The following is a 20,758-nucleotide window of genomic DNA, read 5'->3' as shown; positions in this document are numbered from 1 at the left end:
CCTGCACCAGTTTATTGCACCCTAGCACATAATGGTCATGGAATTAACTATCCTTACAGCTTCTCCTCTGCATGCCTACCAGCATGTGGCTTCATGATCAGCTCAGTTCCAGCTAAGTCCCTGATCCTCTGCTTATGGGGACATGGCGGGAATGTGTAGAGAGGAGATGAGGGGTAAGCAGACACACTCTCATGCTAGCTGAAGCTGATTGAGAAACCAGAACCTCAGACTGGCTCCGAAACTTCTTACACACCTTTTCTCGTCCATTAACCTCTGCTAAGCAGTGCAGTGCCTGGACTGGCACAGCTAAATATGGAACCGTGGGAATCTTGTTTCCCAGTTAGAGATCAACCTCAACAGAGTCCCTGTATGGATATGCTGGAATTAACTTGGCAGTCCAACTGTGGCTTCCTTAGAAGGACAGTGAGGGGAAACAACTTAAAGGCAGAAAAACAACTTCTTCGTGTTCCTACTGGTAGCAGTCAAGCCCTGAGGGTTTGGCCCCATGCCCTGTAACTGCCAATGGAGTCCCCTGGCAAAACAGAGAGCGAGCCAGTGTCAGTGGGCTGGCTTGGTGGCTAGACTAAACAGAGTGTTATTAGGCCCTTTCAGTTCAATTAATTTTGGTTTATATGCTGTTCTTTATGACAGTCTTTATGGTTCTCTTCCCTTTCCTCAGTATTTCCCACCATTCTGGTACTCGTTGCTGCAAGTACTTTAGCTGACAATTAGTAAACTCCTTGTTAACTTCACTGGAGTGGAGAGCTGTTGCTTGGAAATGTATTGGCTCATGTATATAAGTACCTGTGGCATAACAGGCTCTTATGCGTCAAGAGAGCTGTTGTAATTTTCTGGATGGACAAAGGATCTTGTTGAAGACTTTTTGGCACTCCGTAGGTTGGCAAATCCTCATCTGTATTGTCATTCACTTCTCAAATAATACATCGAAAGGCATGAATTATGCAAATAGAGGTTGCACCTTCCCCAGTAGATTGGATTTATTTGTGTCTATTAATTCTGTTTTTAATCAGTTTGTCAGCTCTGAAAGACTCGGTCTTACTGTTCTCCTGTTGTTAAAGTCTAACGGTTGTTAAATATCATGGCTCTCATTTTTTACCTTTTCCTTTGATACTTAGGTTCATTTGAGTGATAGATTTCTTACCACAGTTAATAATGCAATGAATTTGAGTTTGTGTATAATCCTGGGTGAAAGCCATCTGGCTTGTACATATTACAACTTTAGACTTTGTCAGGTTTTGGAGGAAGCCTCTTTTACAAATGCTTCAGTTTGAGACAGTTCCTTAGAGCTGACCTTTCAAAAGTAGCTCAAATTCAGAAGTCGCTTGAGGCATATCCATGATGAATATAAATGCAAAAAAGAACACCATGGAAGTTTCTCCTGTTTTAAAAAGATTTGTATCATAAATAGTTCAGCAAATTAGTTGCTGACAACTTCAGATACCTTTAGTATATTGAATAGGGTATCTTTCCAATAACACTGTTTAAATTCTGCATGGGACTTACTCTTAGGCCTCTAAAAGTGCAGCATTTCCCATTGCTAAGAGACAAAGTGGTGGTAGCAGGGTAATATCATCCATAAGTTCTATTTGGTGATCATAAACTTGTGAAAATAACTGGAAGTAACTGGACTCCACTCTTTTATATGCAGCTGTAATCGGAAGAGGATTTTACAAGATTCTTTAATGTAGTTGGAATGTATGTGTAATCTCTTGACCTTAGTTCTTAGTTTTTGATGACTATGGCATGTTAAGTGCTGATAATTGGGTTTGCTCTGGGCTGAAACCTCACCTGCTCGCTGCAAAGGAGAAGATCAGATCTTCTATTGTAAGAGGCACTCAAAGGGACTACCTTAGAAATTGCAAGGCCATGACTGCTAAGAGTAAAGATCTCTGAAATATGGCAACTTCTTAGGAAGGACATGCTGTCCTAAGAAAGGCTTATCTTTCAGCTTAGTTTGAATTGGACTTTTCATCCAAAGATTTTTATCCTGTTCTCTAAATTCTCTTTTTTGTGCCATTTGGTTTGCCTCATAACTTAAACTTCCCTACCATGAAAGCTGCCTTGTAGCTTCAGCTCATGCGACATGACTCCTAGGCACACGCTTTTCACTCTGTCCTTGGAAGAGGATTCATCTCTCCTTGTTTAAGCCATGTGCAAATGAGGCCTCTAATCCCAACTAGTTTTTAGCTTCCTTCTCCAGCCAGGGGCAGAGGAGGAGATCTTCAGAGATTTATTGCATCCAAATATCAGTGTTCAAAATAGATGAGATTAATTGTCCTATGGAGATGTCTGTCTCTTTCCACTGAGTTGAGAAGAAGCCTAAAAATTAACTTTGTCTCACTGTCAAATTTTTAGAAGACTAAATTTAGAGTAAGTTAATCCTGTCCTTGGTTCGAGAAAGTACTGAATGACATTTGTAAATTCTGCAAATAGCAGTCTGTCTAACCAAGTATCTTCCAGTCCCTGTTTGCTTCAGCTTAAAGACAGTGTAGTCTTCATATCATGTCTTCTCTGGGGAGGATGCAGGGAGTGTCTAACACCTTTATGAAAGGAGCATGCAGCAGTCAAAAACAGCAGCAGGCACTGGCAAGGAGATGGAGCCAAAGAGATTTTTTAAAAGCAGTCCAAAGGGATCAGTGCAATGGTCCAACCTGCACTTTGTTTTTCAAGCCATCCCTTTTCTGTCTGTCTCTGACAGCGTTGCTGGAACTGCTCTTCTTTCTTATTTTAAGCTTTCTGTGTGGGAGGAGTAAGACTGCTTAAAACGAACGAGATCCGGTGATAGTTTGCACAGTACAGCATTGTTAGCCCTGCGCTTCAAGTTTCTGTTGGGTTCCTAGATAGTTCTTAAGAACAAAAACATGAGTACAAGTAGAGTATGTCAGACCAAGAGTCGCTCCAGCTCAATATCTTGTTCCTGCCAGCAGCTAAAAGATGCCTATGTACCTTTCTCTAATCCTTTACCAGCCTCCATCTATTTTTAGCTTATGAGACTTTCTAGCCATAAATCTTTCTTGTTAAATGAAGAATTGCAGCTGACTTTCTTGTCTCTTGTGTTTTTAGAACTAAAAAAACAAAGAAGGCATCTGTTCCTGCAACCAAGGAAGAGAAGCCCAAATTAACCATTTTTGAGGAGGAAATAGATGCAGATGAAGGACTCTTTGGCCCAGAAGAAGATTTCTCATCAATTGATCCCAGGAAGAAGATGAAAGAGAGTAAATCTATTCTATATTTGTATATACACTTTTTTTTTTTAATCTAAAACGTGTAAAACTGAACTTTTAAAATGTATTGATACAGAGTATACAGGCTAAATGACAACTCAGGAATGTTAAAGCGAATCTTCAGCTGGGGCAGAATCATCTAGAATCACTCAGAAAGAATAAATAAGACCTGTAGTTTCCCTAGCTGTTCACTGTTGACATTCTGGGCTTGGATATTGCAGGTCTGTGGGAGCTGGCTGTCCCACAGTCACTCATACCACACTAACAAGAGTGATGTGACCTACTTTTGAGTGCAAGAATAAAGCAGATTTACCAGGTCCTGAGAGTACAGAGTATCACTGCACTTTGTGAACTGAAAGTCTTTGTAAAAAAAGAATTGTCTATATGATCTTTTTTTTCAGCCCTCTAGCCAGATTTACTAGCTAGTGTTAATGCAGGTGTTGTGTTAGGTAGCATGATTTAACTACAGTGCTTTCTGGTTCTGCTTTCTAGATCTGAAATTATTTGAAGATCCAGACCTTGGAGGGGTTGTCAGATTGGGTGACTCACTACTGCTGCCAGCTGCCTGCAAGAGCGGAGGGTATGTGCTGAACACAGGTGCTGAGGAGGACACTGAAGAACTGCTGAGGTACATATCTCAAATCTGTGTTGTAGGATGAAGGTGATCTGAGGAATTATTGAGACCTCAAAAGAGATACATATTTGAGGGCAAAGCTTAAATGTTTTGAATGCTGTGAATCAATACTTGTACTTACAAGTAAAAAGTAAGGTAAGTCATGGAGCTTGGAAATTAAACACATTAAAAAGGAAATCAAGAAGACCCTTTGAGAAAGGTAGGGTGCAAGGTGTTATTCTGTGACTCCAAAGGAGGTGTCTTGAAGGCCCAAGGCATGCCGTCTAGTCCCTGTTTTCCAACATGACACTTCTGTTTTCTGCAAACAATCCACAAGGGGTGAGAACTGACCTCCATTGTGAAAAGTGAGAAACAAAGCCCAGAAACAAAGCGGATTTCAGCTTCAGTGACCTGAAATCAGGGGCTCTTGCGTCTTGCCACAAGAGGAATGATTTTCTGCTGGTGGCTCACAGACCTCCATACCCACTTCAGGAGGAATCCTGTGCACGCCTCCACAGCTTTAAAGGACTCTCAATAATCACCTTGAATTTAATTTTTAATCTAATGGAAAGGAGGGCTGGAGCTCACAGTTACAGGAAGGAATAATGTACTTGTTCTTAGACTTACCTGCCCCCTTGTTAGTGTGGTGCTGGAACATATCATCACTTAATGTGTTCTGTTCCTGACATCTCTCCCAGAAGGCTAGTTTACCTGCACTGATAATGCTCAAGAAATCAAGCAGAGAGCCAATGCCCAGAGAGACCAGCATCACCAGGGAACCCGTGGTGCAGTAAAGAGTCAAATTCATGCCTTCTGGATCTCAGGCTGGCATCTGAATGATGAGGCCAACCTGCTTCCAGTGCTAATTCTTGCCAGCCATCTCCTGTTAGTATGTTTAATTTCTGCAGCATGTACTAAACCCAGGAGAGAGAATCTGTCTGTGGTTTCAAAGCTCTCCTAAAGCAGGTAGTTTTGCAGCTGTTGCTTTCTACGCATGCAAAAGTGCTAGCTATCCCAGCAGTAATACCTAACTTAATTTAAACAGAGGTTAAATTGGGTTGAGTGCCATCTCACATTACATCCTGATGGCCCACCTGATGTTTATAGAAGCTGATGAGACAGGACACAACCTGATTTAGTGCTGTGGTATATTGGGAGCAAACACGTATGTGCTTGCAATATTTTTGTGTTTGCTTTCTTCTCTGCTAGCAATCACAGCATATAGTGCTTGATCCAGATTGTTCATATGGCTAGAAGAGAAGTGCCTGTTTCAATGCAGTCCTTGCGTTATTATCCACTAGTGGAGAGAGCTTCTCCATCTGTCCTGTTACTGTCCTTTAGATTATATGTTTTCTCTTCCTCTGTGGCAGAGAAGGGTCTCTGAAATCTGCTCCGAGACCATGCTTTTAGATGAGTTTGGGGTCGTCAGTGTTAGTAGCACACTCAGATGGTAATGGAAACTCATGGGAAAAGATTCAATTTCTTTTAAATTCCAGTAGTTTTCATTTGTTCTTGAATTGTCCCAGTGGTTTCAGTAGTTGACAGGTCATCAAGATCCAACTGGAAATGAATACACATAATGAGGCAGAAAATCATGCCAGCGGTCCAATGGGAAAGTTGCTGTGGGAATCCAGAGGCAACTCCTGGCTGTGCAGAAGGTATAGGCAGATAGGTCAGAATCTGTTGACCTGTTCAAGTGCCTAACACGCTCTGAAATCCCCCTAGTAAACCTAGTTCACAGTGTTATCTGCACATCATAGGGAGCTGGTGAACTGAATTGCAAGGCGACTAGGAGTAAAGGAGAAGCTGTGAAAGGGGGGAAGAGTAGAGACCGTGCTGTTTTAACCTAGTACAGTGTTTCACCTCACCTATATGTAAATTCTTTGCATTCATCTGAAATGCTGTAGCTGAACTTTCTAAAGAGGTAACAAACAGTGCACTTAATTTTCTCCTTAGCTGGAAGCCTTAACAGGACTGTCAGGTCTAATGTAGAGACATCTCCCACCTTCCCTTGCCACCAGACTGGTGTTACATGTTCTTGCAGGGCAGTGCCATGGTCTCTTTGCCATGCAATGACCCTCTGTGGTGAGAAGAAATCTTCAACGTGAGTTGAACCTTGCAATCTCTTTGGCATGGAGGCTTGAGCATCTTTTGAGGCCTGAGAATAAATCTTGCACTTGCCCTGTAGATGTCAACAATCCCTCTCCCCTCCCAAAAGGGACTGAAGAAATCTCTCCCCAGCCCTCAGATCAAAGTGGGAGCTGTGACAGCCCATTCCTTTAGCACGCTAGAGCTGGGTAAGCTACTGGAGGAAAACTGGCAGACATCTTGGTCCACTGGACATACAGTGTTATACTATACAGAAAATTTACCTAGACATATTTTGTCAAGACCTAAGACTGGCCTCAGCTATGATGCACCAGCAGGTCTGTGGTAGGTCCAGAAACCAAGACATGTTCACTGGGCACAGATGGATTAGCTGAATCATGCAGATGTGGTAGCTCTTGACTTATCTAGTGTGCATTTGCATGTACCACATGGTCTGCATGTGATAGATCCAAGAAGTGTCTGACTTACTGGAAAATGTACTTTCCAGTGAATCATGGGAAGAGATAGGAAAGCACTGCCTAAGGCAGAAGAAGGCAGAACCTTCTTCTTCCAAAGGGGAGATGGGAATAAGATGATGTTTAGAGCAGAACACAGGAGCAACCAAGTCCTTCATGATCTTTATGGTACCTGAGTGGTTGTAGCAGCAGTAGCACCACAGCACTGTCAGCACAGCAGTGAATCCCCAGCAGTGACTTGTAACTCTAGAGGAAGAGATGGTTATGGAGACAAATGAGTCTGCAAAATGTGCGTGGGCTGTGCTTGTCACAACATGAGGGAGAAGAGAATATGATAAATGTTCTCATTGCAAACTGAAGACTATGCTCTCTGTGGAAACCTGCTCAAATGAAATGAGAATTACTATTTTAAATAGAATCATCTACATTAACAAGTGCTGAGCTCTGAGAAGAACTGGGTGCTTTGTAAGTATAATGAAAGATTTGGTTTAGTGGCAAAATACCCATGTCTCTTCAAACAAATATCTTCTCACTTCCTGTCCATTGTCCAGGCTTTTACTGGTTATTAATTTCTAGGCCTACCAACAAATATTAAGTGATGATGATAAAGAAACTAGGCGAGGTACCTCTCTCTAACCACTGATGTTGTAGATGCAGGCACTCTTTCCTACCACTAGATCTGCCTCAGTGAGATGCCTGTAGAGCACTGTACTTGCATGTCCTTCCAGAACTTGTGGAAAAGAGATAAATTGCTGTGGTAGGAACCAGCAAGGTCAAGTCTCATCGTATTGCCTTCAGGAAAAAAAGAGCGTGTGATACTCTTCTTTCATGGGATGTGCTTTGTGAAAAGGAAGGAAAGGTAACCAAATCTTTTTGGCTTATCTTTTCACCACATAGATACGAAGGAACCCGTGCTTTTCCCCGAAATCCTGGATCCCATTGCTTTTGACTCTTCCAAGGTGCAAGGTGACCAGCTGCAGTGAGATGAAAGGGTAGCTGACCAACCCTTTCCCAGATGTTAAAAGAATTATCTTTGGGAATGGACTTAGGACCAGGCTTCTCTTTTCTCCTGTCGTTTTCCTGGCTCACATCATACCATATAAAGATTCCTTCTGGATGCATCATTCAGCCATTTACCTCTGTTCTCAAAGCTTCTCTTCAGGTCTGATTTCCATTTAAGCTAGAGACAGAAGTCAACTTCTGCAGAAATCAGTATCCTGCAGACTCTCCCATCGTGAATTCTCATGCTGTCTCATCTTCTCATCTCTGTCCACCCAGTGGCCACAGATGAGCAAATTAAGGTTTCATGTAGCAGGACTGTGGTCGACCTCTTCTGCCTCATTAATCTAAATTGTGCCTCTCTGGTGTGATGGATCAGGATTTTGTGGAAAACCAGTGCTAGAATTGATCCTGTGAACGTTGCAGCAGCTCTGTGGGCCCACAGAATTACATAAACTATCACACATCCTAGCCTGAAATAGTTATCGCAGTTGTCTGAGCAGCCTTTTAGGAGAGATTTAATTAGCTTCACCTTTGATAATTAATAGGGAGTTAAACTGGAAGGGAGCAGCTGTCAGCATGATGTTTGTCTTTTTCCAGGGCTTGAGAAAAGCGTCAGCAGCCGAATACCAGTTCTGCTGCCCTGTGATGGTCGTAGCGCTGGTGTATTTTTTCTTAGGCTTACGCTGATCTAAGACTGCTGGTGCGGAAAGGGACAGTCCAGCTCTTACCTCTGTGCTACAGCTGCATCATCCTGCTTGTGCCCTTCACAGATGAATTTTACAGGTTGATCTGTATTTGCAGCTGCGAGCTGTGCCATCAGTGATGCAAGTGATGACCCTTTCAGGAGCATTACATTGGTAGAGATGGAAGCTGTTTGTGAAACTGCATCCTAACAATGGCCATTTATAAACACTATTCAGTGCATACAGCTTCTTGAGCAAATTTGTTAGCTTCAGGTTTGCCAAGGAACTGTTGACACGCTTGAAGCAAAAACTTTTCTATTTTTTTCATTTGTCAGGCCATTAGCAGCTGCTGAATTCGAGTGCAACACTTGTATATTCGGACTAGCCAAGAGTTATCTAGGACACCACCTCCAGCAACACCTGATGAGAAGAGCTTTCTTGCTGTCCTGAGGAGATGAGAGCAGCACTATGGATGGGAGAAGAGCTTTGAGAAACTCCAGAGAGTTTAAATCTAGATCCTTTGGGCAGAGTTTGGGTGATGGGCAGGTGGTAGAGGAGGTTGCAACGACTGAGTCAGAAATTTCCTGACCACTCTAGGGCAGTTTCCCTTGCTTGTTGTGACCTGACTGTGGGCAAAGAACCAGGCCACAATAGCTTTCAGTAAACGAATAAATAGCTGTTCTTTTCTTTACCAGTTCTTGATGGGTTTTCTTGCTGCCCAAGAGCACTTTCCATGATGATTTTCAAGCATTTATATTGTTCTTTTTATTTTTCCTGTGATGTATAGGGATGCTACTTACAAATACTGGAAGAGCTACAAAGTAAAGTCCACCAACAGAATAGAAAGGCTTTTGCCAGATGGGAACCATCAGTTCTTGCCCTACCCCTAGCAACATCTATGAGTTGTATAGAATAATGCGGAGAGGTGACCCAGAGTCGTAGTCTCTCCTAGTCTAGCAAGAGATGCTTTTGCTAGGCTTGAGAGTCACCAGATTTCAACCATGTTGCCCCAGGTTACATGCATTTTTGCCAGCCATCTTTGACTGGGGTGGAAGCCGCCTGCTCTCCCTTGCCCAAACTATGTCTTTGCCTGGTGGTTGATGAACTTTCTAAAGAAGCAGGAGAGTAAGGTTTGGATTTTTTCAGGCTAGGGAAGCCTGAATTGTAAAAATTGAATTGTCTCATTTCCTGGATGAGTGATGTAACCAGTAGGCTGTTTTCCTGAAGTCTTCTTGTGGGCATATGCATGTAAGACTTACCTGTACTAATGAGTCTATTCTCTGGCCCTTGGCCAGACAGCACCACCGGGCTATATCCATGCTATCAGACTCTCTCCAGCTCCAGAGCAAGATGACTGTACACAGTTGCCTGCTGGGAATGGTCCCTGACCCTCGCAAGTTCCAAGTTGTGTCTGGATATTTTTTGGAGGAGGGCTAATCTGTTCCTAGACCTGCTGGGAAAGCAGGAGCAGGAGGGGAGATACCTCCTACACAGTCCCCTGTGTTTTGCACTCCTGTGGTTAACTCCATCCTGCATAATTTCCATGGGCCTTGTTAGACATCACACTGTCTCTACTGACCAGAAGTGATGGTCAACAGATGCTTCAAAGCCTCCTGCCTATTTTTGGGCACAAGTCTTTTCCCAAGCCGTATATGTGATATTATACCTATCCCCAAGGCTTCACTGAAGTATCTCTCATACTTGGAATTAACACCAGACAAAATAAAGACACTGATAATAAGATAGGAAAAGATGAAAGTCTATTCTGCAAGAACTGCTGTGAGTTGCATAACCTAACTTCAAGTATGATCCTTTTGGATACTTTAGCAAATTATGGGAGTCTCTGTCTCTTGTTTTCGTTACTGATTCTCCTCATGAGAGCATTCCCAGCAAGCAGAGGTCACTGTCCCCATCATGCTAGATGCTGTACATGCACATAGTCCACCCTGTCCCAAAGATCTTTTCCAGATAGATAGGACAGAGTTCAGAGAAGTGACATATAAAATGTTGATATTCTGATGGCAGCTGCATCTGTCTCCAAGTCAGAACTCGTTCACTCTCTTGAACTCCACATGCTGGCAGTCATATCATAGGGCTTTGTGACAGCCTTTCTTCAGTAAGGGTTTTGGTTGCTTTCTGTGTCTGGAAATGAAAAGATTTTCCACCAATAGAGTCTGTGAATCAGCACAACAGTATGGCAGGAATTTTAAACAATGTGGTGCTGCTTTTCCATTACAGAAAAAGAAAGAGACTAATTAGAGAATGATTAATTGCATGGATTCTGTGCCTGATTGTCTATAAAAAAGATGGGGGATGGGGGTGGAAAGGTTCTTCCTTTAATCTCCTTGTTATTTCAGATAGTTGCTTGATTTTTTTTTTCTTCATGCTCCTGGCCTGGAGTTAAATATGGTGGTAGTTATGCACTGTAACAATTCATTTGCTTCTCAAGAAATAGAAGTCTTTGTTTCTATCTCTGCCTGAGGCGTTTTGACTTTTACCTCTTTAGTTTTCCAAAGACACTTGTGTCTCACATGATCAAATGGCAGTGGATCAAACAGTTTGCCTATCACTGCACACTGAAAAGCAGGTTTTGAGACAAAGACGACGTATTGTCTGCTGTGTTTCTCTGTAAAGGACTTCTGTCTAACCAAGGTCTTTAAAAAACCCAGAACAACAAAAAAAAAAGATTTACGTGATCAGCTTCCAGACTTTGAAAAATCATCTCCTGCAGAATTTTTGGCCTAAAAGCACACTACCAACCCAACTCCTTCGCCCCAAAAAACCCTCACAACCTACTGGACTGCATCTTTTGGGGGTATTTTATTACTGTACTGAGTGGTTTTGTTGCTGTGATTAGCACAGAAATTAATATAGAGCCACACAGGAGTAGAGAATTCAGAAAGCTGTACTATCTAATCAGGTTAATGAACTATATTTACTGCTGCCCCTTCTGGGCAGTACACCTAGTTCAAAATCATGTTTCGTCCATATGATCTGTATGTATGGTTCATCTGGTTATTATGGTTTCTGTTATTTATGACCAAAACTTTGTGACATGGACACTGGTTCATTCAGTATTTGCTTATGCCAAGAAAGAAGGCATCAGATCAGCTAAAGAAAGCCACGCTTCAGAAATACCAGCCCTAACACGTTTTGTTTATTACACAGCAAAGAGAACAAGAACATGTCTTGGCAATGTGATCCCAGGTGTGATATCTCTTGTAATATCAGAGTCTGCAGCAAGGAAAAATACCTGGGCTTAAATTAAATTAACTTATTCTATGCAGATGAGGAATTCAGGAGGAAGAAATACACTGACAAGGTGTTTTGTAAGTTAGGTGGGATATGACATCCCCAGGGAATCACGGAACTAAAAGACATCAGAAATCTTAGTTATCTAAATAAAAGAGAATATAATCTCCAGAATTACTTAGGCCATGAAATTTGAGGTGACAGCAGGAGCTGCCTGCTGGAATACAAAGTCCATAAGGTAGAGTTGAAGTTGCAGAGCTCTGAGGCAGTGGCTTTGCTCTGTCCATCAGTTGGTCTGTCTAGGTATTTCCTAGTATTAGGCATCAGTGTTCAGGCAGTTGATTTAACAAGATTAGCCTTGGTTAAAACTGATCATTTTTAGAATCCCTGTGGGAATGACAAAAAGATCTAACTTCAAGAACAGCTTTATCTTAAAGGGTTCTGCCCATCTATACAGCAGAAAATTCAGGCTAATAATTGTTCACCTTATGGCCAGTTCACGGCGAGTGTAGTTTGTTTCAGCCTGGACAATGCAGTCATAAGTTCCTCACAGCTTTTAATAAGGGGGAACATAAAAATGAAACCCTTGAAATCATGCAATTTTTCTTAATAATAGTGAGATATTTAGCTGAGGGTGCTGGAGCTCTTCTGTTGATTGTGTTCCCAATGGTCCTGGCCGGTTATTCTAATCAGTTGCTTCCCAAATTATGGAAGCTTTGCTTTGACTGCCTACTTTAACTGTCTGCAGAAGGCCCCACCAATTGTTCTGCCATGTGGTAGAGGCATTTACAGTATCTCTCCTAAGGCTACTGGTGAACAAAGAGAGAAAGGGAGAAATCATGGTCCCATTTAGTCAACAGAAGTTATGCCAGTGGCTTCGCAGGGGTCTGGGTAACCCCCCCGCAACGGCCTCATTGTCTGGCAGTGAGGAAGATACGAGTTACAAAAGGCAAATGAGTGGAAGGACCGAAAAATACCTGACACGAAATGAGGTGAGACTCATGCATGCTCCAGGGACTGCCTGCTTAGAGGGCTTGTAGAAGAAGAAACTAAAAAGGCACCTTCCTTAAACTCCCTGTATGATGTCTTGTTGCAGTGAGTGGAGCTGCTGGGGAGCTGCTCCAACAAACCCCTTCCAGTCACTAGGGGCTCAAATGAGGAGCTTCAGAGAATTCTCCTGGAGAGAAACAGCTGTTGTCCTGGAGATGGTTATGGGTGCTATGACCAACAGAGAGCATCCAGCCCATCCTCCTGGATGGAGGGACCGTGCCATCTCTTGATATAGTGCTCTATCAGAGACAGAGGGAGAGGATGGGCTGCACATGTGCTGCCAACTCCTTCTTGCTTGAGAATCACTTGACCAGACTTTCTTATCCTCGCAAGTCCTCTAAGAGAGAACTAAGTGAAACAATTTGAAGGGAATTTTAGCACTGAAGAAAATTCCAGTCCCTTCGGAATAACTCCTGCACCTTAATTTCATCTCCTAGTTAATGTGTAGCTACCCTGTCAGGCTGAGGCTGAGGGAGTTTCACTGCCGGCACTGTTACAGCCTAATGGGCTGATTCAGTTGATAATGAAGTTTGATAAAAACAGTTCTTCTGTCAGTGCTTGTAAACAATTAAACAGTTAAATCATTTCACTGCCTAAGTCAATACGGTTGTCGTAGAGTAAGTGTGTCACACTGGAGCTGGGGTTTGGCAAGGACATACCCACATATTACAAACCTGCTGTTCCTCTTGGTCTGTGGCTCCTGGTTCCCGGTGTAAAAGTTTTTCGCTTGCACTTCTGATGCTTTAGCGTTCTTGATTTTGTGTGCTACAGTTAGGGGTGGAGCCTACTGGAAGTTGTGTATTTTGTAAACGTATGTGAGGTATGCATTTTATCAGGGGCTTCGCTTTTGTAGCTGGTCATTACACAACTGATGATCTGCATGGATTGCTGGTTGGGTTTTGACTGCTTAAACAAGTGTTTATCAATCAAGCCTTTGGGAAATTAACAACTGTTTACTCCTTGTGGGTATTTTTTTTTACCATTGTGCTCAGAGCACCAAAACAAGAGGCTGTTTTGATTCAGAGCAGAAATTACTGTGGCCTGTAAAGACTTCTCCAGCTATGCTAACTTTAACTTTGCCATCTCTACTATATCTTTTAGAGATACAATGTGTCACAGCGTTCTTTCCCTTTCCTTGACGTAATCACTTTCCAAAGGCTTCTTGGAGTTGCAAGACTATCCGTTAAAAAGGCTCTCTCAAAATCTTATAACAACTTTGATGGGAACGGAGTTGGGCACACACAGCATGCTGTGTCTTTTGATAAGGTCAAGCAATCCAGGTAGAAAACAAACTTAACTGTTTCAGATGTTTTCCTAGTCAAATAGCCACCTAATAAAGAGTATACATTCACAGATTGCAAAACTCCTTCAGTTTCATGGAAGTAAATGTGAATATAATATTTTTAAAGCCATTAGATTTTCCAGTTTCTCATGATTAAGCATGAGGGATGCTCAATGTCAGCCTTGGGTGATGGGGATGAAGAGGAAGCAGAGCTGAATGTGAAAAATTTTGTTGTTCCATGAAAATTTCTGGACTCTTGAGGAAGCAGGTCATCCTGTCACAAGTCAAAAGCATTTTTTTTTCCTAAACTAAAATCAATTTCTTTTTATTTTCATAATTGCAAATTTCTTGTAATTTAAACATTTGAAAATGCGATGTAGAATTTGTTAACTTGCATGGTGAACTGAAAAATCACATTATAAAAAGACAGTTCTTATTTTGGTAACATTGAAACTTTTAGGGGAAGCTCTTCCTAAAAGAGAAATTCATCAAAGTTGATCCTTTCCTGCAGAAAGTTCTATTTTGCAAGAGTGCATTTCCTTGCAAACAAAAAAGCAGTTCAGAAATTCTGAAAATGTTCCTGATGTTTTCTTCTCATTTCAGAGTTGAAGATGATTTAGAGAACCTCTTGAAAGTAACCTCCAAACCAAAACCTAAGGTACCACCAAAACCACCATTGCCTCAGAAGCCAGCAGTTGCCCCCAGGAACACTAATGCATCTCCACTGGCAAGGCCAAAGGAAAACAGGATTCAGACAATGAACGAAGTGGACATTCTCCAGTATATCCAGGAAAATGAATCTATCAACAATGAAGATACAAGTCTTTTTTGAACACACATATTTTTAGAACATAATGATGCCTTCTTGGCCCAGACTCCCAGTGAGCTCAAGTGTCAGTAGCAAGAATTGGCCCGATCTCTTTACAGTCGCAGTGCTCATTTGTACACCATCGTATAGACAGCAGCAAGTTTGACTAGCACAGGCTCAACATGATGTTTTCAAAACAGTGCAGCTGTGGTTCACTGCTGCCTTAGATATCCAGGGGTTTACAGGGAATGTGGACAAGGACATAGCACTACAGATTGTCTACTACTATTTTAGTATGAACATAGTACAGTTTTGGCCAGTTTAGTCATAGTTGAAAATGGTAAGCATGTTATGCACGTGACAAGTGTGAACAGTGTCCAGCAAATGGTCTGAGGCAGGACAGGGTGCTGTTCCTCTCATTTTAGACAGTGTATTTCAGCTCACTGAAAAGGTCATTTTCCTTTTATCCTGTGCATTTTTGTAGCAGCCTTTTCCTCCCTGACTGAAATTTCAGTAACTTATAACCAGAAACTGCTAAGTATAGGTAACAGTTCCACTGTCGTTCAGAGGAATACTGAAATCCCAGCTAAGCCTGACAATCTGCTGGCTTTCTTGTTGCGCAAATGCCAACTTGTAGGACTGCAAACACTAGATGCATCTCTGCCTCCTGGGAAGAATAACAAATGACTGAAGATGGCTACAAGTGTAGCTCCAGACACACGCAGAGGTTGTGGTGTGTAGGAGGTTTGGATGCTGTAGGACTCTTGTGAAACTACTCAAGATTCCCAAGGGCTAATTTTTTCCAGCTAAGCCTTCCTGGACTTCCACTGTAGTTAGTGGAGAGAAGGAGATTTCTCCAGGAGGTGATTCAGTGAAGGTGTCCTAATAGAGGAGCTCTGAATTGCTCTCTGAAGTTACTCTCTCTTTCTCCCCTTCTCCCAGAATTTAAAGAAGCCATAGTGATTAATTCCACTAAGCTAAAATGAGTTTTTTGATAAAACAGTGCTCTGTTCATTACGATGGCAATGGTTAAAACAAGGGAGGTCAAATCTGGGATTATCCAGAGGAAAAAAGTAGGAAGAATATAGACTGGAGAAATTTTAATATGCAGGAAAAGAAAAACACAGTAGAACAGGCATCGCAGACTACCCGTCTTCTTCCTCATCTCAGGCACGCTGGTTGAACGTGCTAAATTTGCATTTAATGTAGGTTGATACCTGCTGTCATGTAGAACGAGATTCCTGAACTCATTCCACGTGTGTTCTATCCAGATGTGAAGATAAGCTCCCCAGAGGGAAAATACTAATATATTTAAGCCATATCGCTATCTCCAAATTTGCCTTTCTAATATAGCACGAAATAAATAGAAAACATTATATATATTTTTTTAATAATGAAATTATCTCTCTTAGTATTTCCTTTTTAAGCCAATGGAAAATATCATTGCAGGGGGCTTAGAATAGATGACTTTTGGAAGTCCCTTCAGACCCAAACCATTCTATGATTCGATGATTAAAGCTGTTTTGGTTTGATGGGACAGATAAAATGTAACCATTGGCTCTCTATGTACAGTATGTTTCAGTATAATAAAACATTTTGCTAACCTGCAGGTGTTACTGTTATTGTTGTTCTTTAGGTTGTACAGCAGCAGCGAATCAGAGTTAAAAGGATGGATTCCATTTAAAACGTGAGGAGCATTAAATGTTGTCAAAGTGCACGCTCAGCGAAAAGCCTATGTAAATAAGTATGAAAACAAGAATATAGCTGCATTCATATTTCCTTCGCAGCTAAAGGTAAAACTGCACATGGGCAAAGGTGGTACCTGATCCCGTCTGTTCTCACACTGTCCTGGTGCAATTAGGAAACTTTTTTATCCCATCCTGCAAAAGGGGAACAAAAGCACCGGGAGAAAATAAATGACTTGCCAGAAAGCAGGCAGAGAATAGCAGGCAGGAGAAATGAATTCAGGACAGGCGTCGTGGTGTCACAAACAACCACTGGATATTTAACTGAGGGTTGGGGAACCTTGATCTCCACTTCATTCAGCACTACTGGGGGAAACTGCTTGGGTTTCTGGATTTTTGGCCTACAGCCCAGCACTTGGCTGGACACTGCTACAACTACCGTGTTAAGAGCCATGGATTTAATGATCAGTGGACTGAGTGGAGGTCTTCACCCTTAGTGGGGGATCAGCAAAAGAAAAGGACTAAGATTTCTTGCAGTAAATTAGAGAAATCATAAAAGGGGCCTAGGAAGACCAGTTTGTCCACCATCCTCCCTAAGCAGGAACATCTGGCCTGAGTCCTGCTGCTGGCAGATCTTACAGGCCAGGACAAGGTGTTACTGATGTGAGGTTGCAGCTGGAAGAGTAGGCAGATGCCAGAGCAGGACATGGAGGCTGAACACAGGCTGGAGAGATACCAGAGCATGGGCACTGAATTATTCTTGCACTGACAGTTGTTATGCCTGTGTTTTCTCTCACAGACATTTTTCTAACCTGTCCTTAAAAGCTTGACTGGCTGGAGAGCACCACTGGAGATGTCATAACCTCTGTGGGTGTGCCTTTACAATTCTTTGCCATCCTATTAGGAATGTTTTCCTACTGTTCGGCATAACTGTTCCTTCCTGCAACTTCAGCTAATTATTTCTAATTCCCATCACAACAGAAAGAGAACGAAGAATATTCTTTTAGTTCTCCTTTCTAGACTGAACAACTCTTCCCAGTGAGGGTGGCAGCAAGACGGGTCAGGACATCACTACGGTACCAGCTCACAACTTGCTGTGCCCTAGACGAATGCTGTCATCTTGCACCGATTTATCCCCTGTTTTTAGAAGAATTGCTACGCATCCATGTGACAATTCACCAGGGGCAATAAAGGATGCCAGCATCCCACACCCTTTCATTAACACCACTTGGTGCAGTGACGCAATGTGCAGCCTTTGTTCCAGCTGGAACTACGTTTTTCTTTCACCCTTCCTCGTAGCAATGTCATCTGTCCGCCTTCCACCACCTCTAGGAACTCCACTCACAAACGGCTCATGCTTTTGCAAAGCTGTGGGAGGGCGCTACCATCATAACCATGGGAACATTCCCAGTAATACTGATGTAACAACAGTATAGCTGTATCCATTTTGAACCGCCAAGGAATAGTTTGCCCCCCCCGCCCTCCCTAAAATTGTCAGATTACCTACATAACACAGGGAAGGAAGAGCTGTTAATTGTTTCCTGTGCTAGATTTTTAAGATGATTTTAAGGTCAATGTTTTGCTTCAGAAAAAATCTCTCTTTCCTGTCAAGGAACTAAGGTAAAGGGATCCTTCATAAATCCCAATGTTATGCATTTGTTTTACAATGCAAATGTCTAGCTGCAGTAATATTTATAGGCACTTAGAGGTGAGTTACAGTCCTTGAATAAATTATGTATAATGAATCATTATTATACAAGAGAAGAATGTCAGACAAATGTAGCCCAGAAAAATTGAACATATTATTTGAAATGACACAGGGAAACCACACAACATACTTTGCATCCTGCCAGACCAGAACTTTGTTTTTTCTCTTCATACATCACTTCTAGTAGCAGCTACTTTATTAGCCTGCTCTTGACAATCCTTGGAATTCAATTATGGACTCTAATGTAGTTCTTGGCTGACAGGCATCACCTTTTGACACTAGTAATAGCTAGCTCATCAGAAGATTTGAAAAGCAAGAGAGTTATATTTAAGCCCTTACAAAAGATGTTTTCTTTAGTGATTAGAACTCATAATAGGTATCTCTATTGCCTTAGAAGCTGCTCCTTGTTTCGCATAACCTTCTGCTTGCTATGTGGTGCAGCACTAATTAGCAACTAACGCTATATACTTTGTATCACAGTTAAAGTACTGATTTCACCAAGCTGGGAATTCCACAGATGACCTGTGGGTCATCTTCTCACGTCTGTTACGTTGTAAATTTTTAGGGAAGCTAATTCCCACATAGTGTTTAAGGCCTAGTTCTGTCAGTGACAATTTGGGTTGGATCTAAAAAAATATATTAATTGAAACTGATAATTTCTGCTAATCTTTGCCCAGTTAGCTTCTGCAAAGAAACTGAGCTTGCTAAAGCAGAATACACAAGTTAGCCTGTCGTTTAAGGTCATGAAAATCCAGCAGACTCACGAAGCACTAAGGCATTAGCTAATGAAAGGAGACTGTGAATGGCCAGCCCCTGTGGTCGTTAGATTTAATACAGAGTACTTGAAAGCACTGATAGTTCACTTAAAAATGTGACTGTCACTAATGTCACTAACGATTCTTGAATCTTTGTGTGTGTGTGTGCATCAACCGCGTTTCTTATCGATCGATGTGATCACACTTTTGTGGCAGTTTAAACCTCTGTAAGTCAAGAAGAGAGTGGGGGGATTTACTGTGGGTTTTATCTATGTTCTTGCTGTGCGTCTCAACAGCAACAATGGGACTGAATGAAGTCACTCAGTTGCTTTCTGTATTGCACCCATTCCTTCCCTGATTCATCTTTAAACCTTTCTGATCCAATTATTTCAGCCCTCACCATAACACTGATCTTCCTCTATAGCCTTCCACATACTACTTCTGGTATTTAATGTCACACATTGAACCTAGTGAAGAACTCAAGTGAAGGGAAATCATCTGCCTGTGTTACTAGGGAACAGGGTTACTACGATGGGGTTACGGCGTTGGTGGATAAGGAAAGAGCAACTGACATCATCTACCTGGACTTGTGCAAAGCGTTTGACACTGTCTCGCATGACATCGTTGTCTTTAAATTGGAGAGACATGAATGTGATAGATGGACCACTCAGTGGATAAGGAATTGGCTGGATGGTTGTGGTCAACAGCTTGATGTGGTGACATGAACAGTGGGATCGAGTGCACCCTCAGCAAGTTTGCTGACGACACCAAGCTGTGTGGTGTGGTCGACATGCTGGAGAGAAGGGATGCCATCCAGAGGGACCTTGACAGGCTGGAGAGGTGGGCCTGTGAGAACCTAATGAAGTTCAACAAGGCCAAGTGAAAGGTCCTGCACGTGGATTGGGGCAATCCCAAGCACAAGTATAGGCTGGGCGGAGAATGGGTTGAGAGCAGTCTTGAGGAAAAGGACTTGGGAGTGCTGGTGGATGAGAAGCTCAACATGAGCCAGCAATGTGCGCTGGCAGCCCAGAAAGCCAACTGTATCCTGGGCTGTATCAAAAGACACGTGACCAGCAGGTCGAGGGAGTTGATTCTGCCCCTCTACTCTGCTCTCGTGAAACCGCACCTGCAGTACTGTGTTCAGCTCTGGGGTCCCCAACACAAGAAGGACATGGAGCTCTTGGGGGAGATCCAAAGAAGGACCCCAAAGATAATCTGAGGGCTGGAGCGCCTCTCCTATGAAGACAGGCTGAGAGAGTTGGGGCTGTTCAGCCTGGAGAAGAGAAGGCTATGGGGACACCTTCTAGCAGCTTTCCAGTACCTAAAGGGGACCTACAAGAAAGCTGGAGAGGGGACTTTTGACAAGGGCATGTAGTGATAGGACATGGGGCAATGGCTTTAAGCTGAAAGAGAGTAGATTTTGATCAGATCTAAGGAAGAAATTCTTCACTCTGAGGGTGATGATACACTGGAACAGGTTGCCCAGAGAAGTTGTGGATGCCCCATCCCTGGAGGTGTTCAAGGCCAGGTTGGATGAGGCTTTGAGCAACCAGATCTAGTTGACCATGTTCCTTCCCCTGTCAGGGGCTTTGGAACTAGATGATCTTTAAGGTCCCTTCCAATCCAAACCATTCTGTGATTCTGTGATTCTAAAACCATCTGTAGGGTACACTGCTCTTGAGTAAAAATGCTAGCAGTGAAAGATGATGATGGTAAATTAAATTAATAGTCAAATTAAGTGCTGCTGTGGGAGTTCAGAGTCAATGAAGCTGCTTAAAGGATTGATTAGTCATAGATATTTAGAGACTAAGTTTTATTCATACCAGGATGTTATGGATGCTAAAAATTTATATGGGTTCAAGGAGACACTGGTTAGACTCATGGAAAAGAAATTTATCAAGGGTTATTAAGGATGTTGCTTAGAGATTGGGAAGTCCTTGAGCTACAAGTTGCTGGAAAAGAGGAGAATATTCAACAGGCAAATATTTTTGTGTTTCTCTGTAGTTGTCTATATTTGTCTGTTGTGAAGAATACTATCCTGGGCTAATCTCAAACTCACACTGAATGAATCACATAGTGAGGATTTAGTGACTGAAAGAGCAGAATATCCT

General features: G+C 42.3%; 1 protein-coding gene across 1 annotated transcript in view; it reads left to right on the top strand.

Moving 5' to 3' along the window:
- The window catches only part of HS1BP3 (HCLS1 binding protein 3), a 51,652-nt gene extending 36,604 nt beyond the window's left edge, over positions 1-15,048 (top strand). The window contains exons 5-7 of the mRNA XM_086623500.1: positions 3,085-3,236; positions 3,738-3,873; positions 14,295-15,048. Coding sequence (XP_086479626.1) covers positions 3,085-3,236; positions 3,738-3,873; positions 14,295-14,523 — 517 coding nt within the window. The 3' untranslated portion in view covers positions 14,524-15,048. The remainder of the gene's footprint in view (positions 1-3,084; positions 3,237-3,737; positions 3,874-14,294) is intronic.
- Positions 15,049-20,758: the final 5,710 nt, after the last annotated feature.

This window comes from Tauraco erythrolophus, chromosome 2 (genome assembly GCF_009769465.1).
Source record: "Tauraco erythrolophus isolate bTauEry1 chromosome 2, bTauEry1.pri, whole genome shotgun sequence".
NCBI lineage: Eukaryota > Metazoa > Chordata > Aves > Musophagiformes > Musophagidae > Tauraco > Tauraco erythrolophus.
Note: the sequence above shows the minus strand (reverse complement) of the source record. Positions and strands in the feature narration are given on the sequence as shown.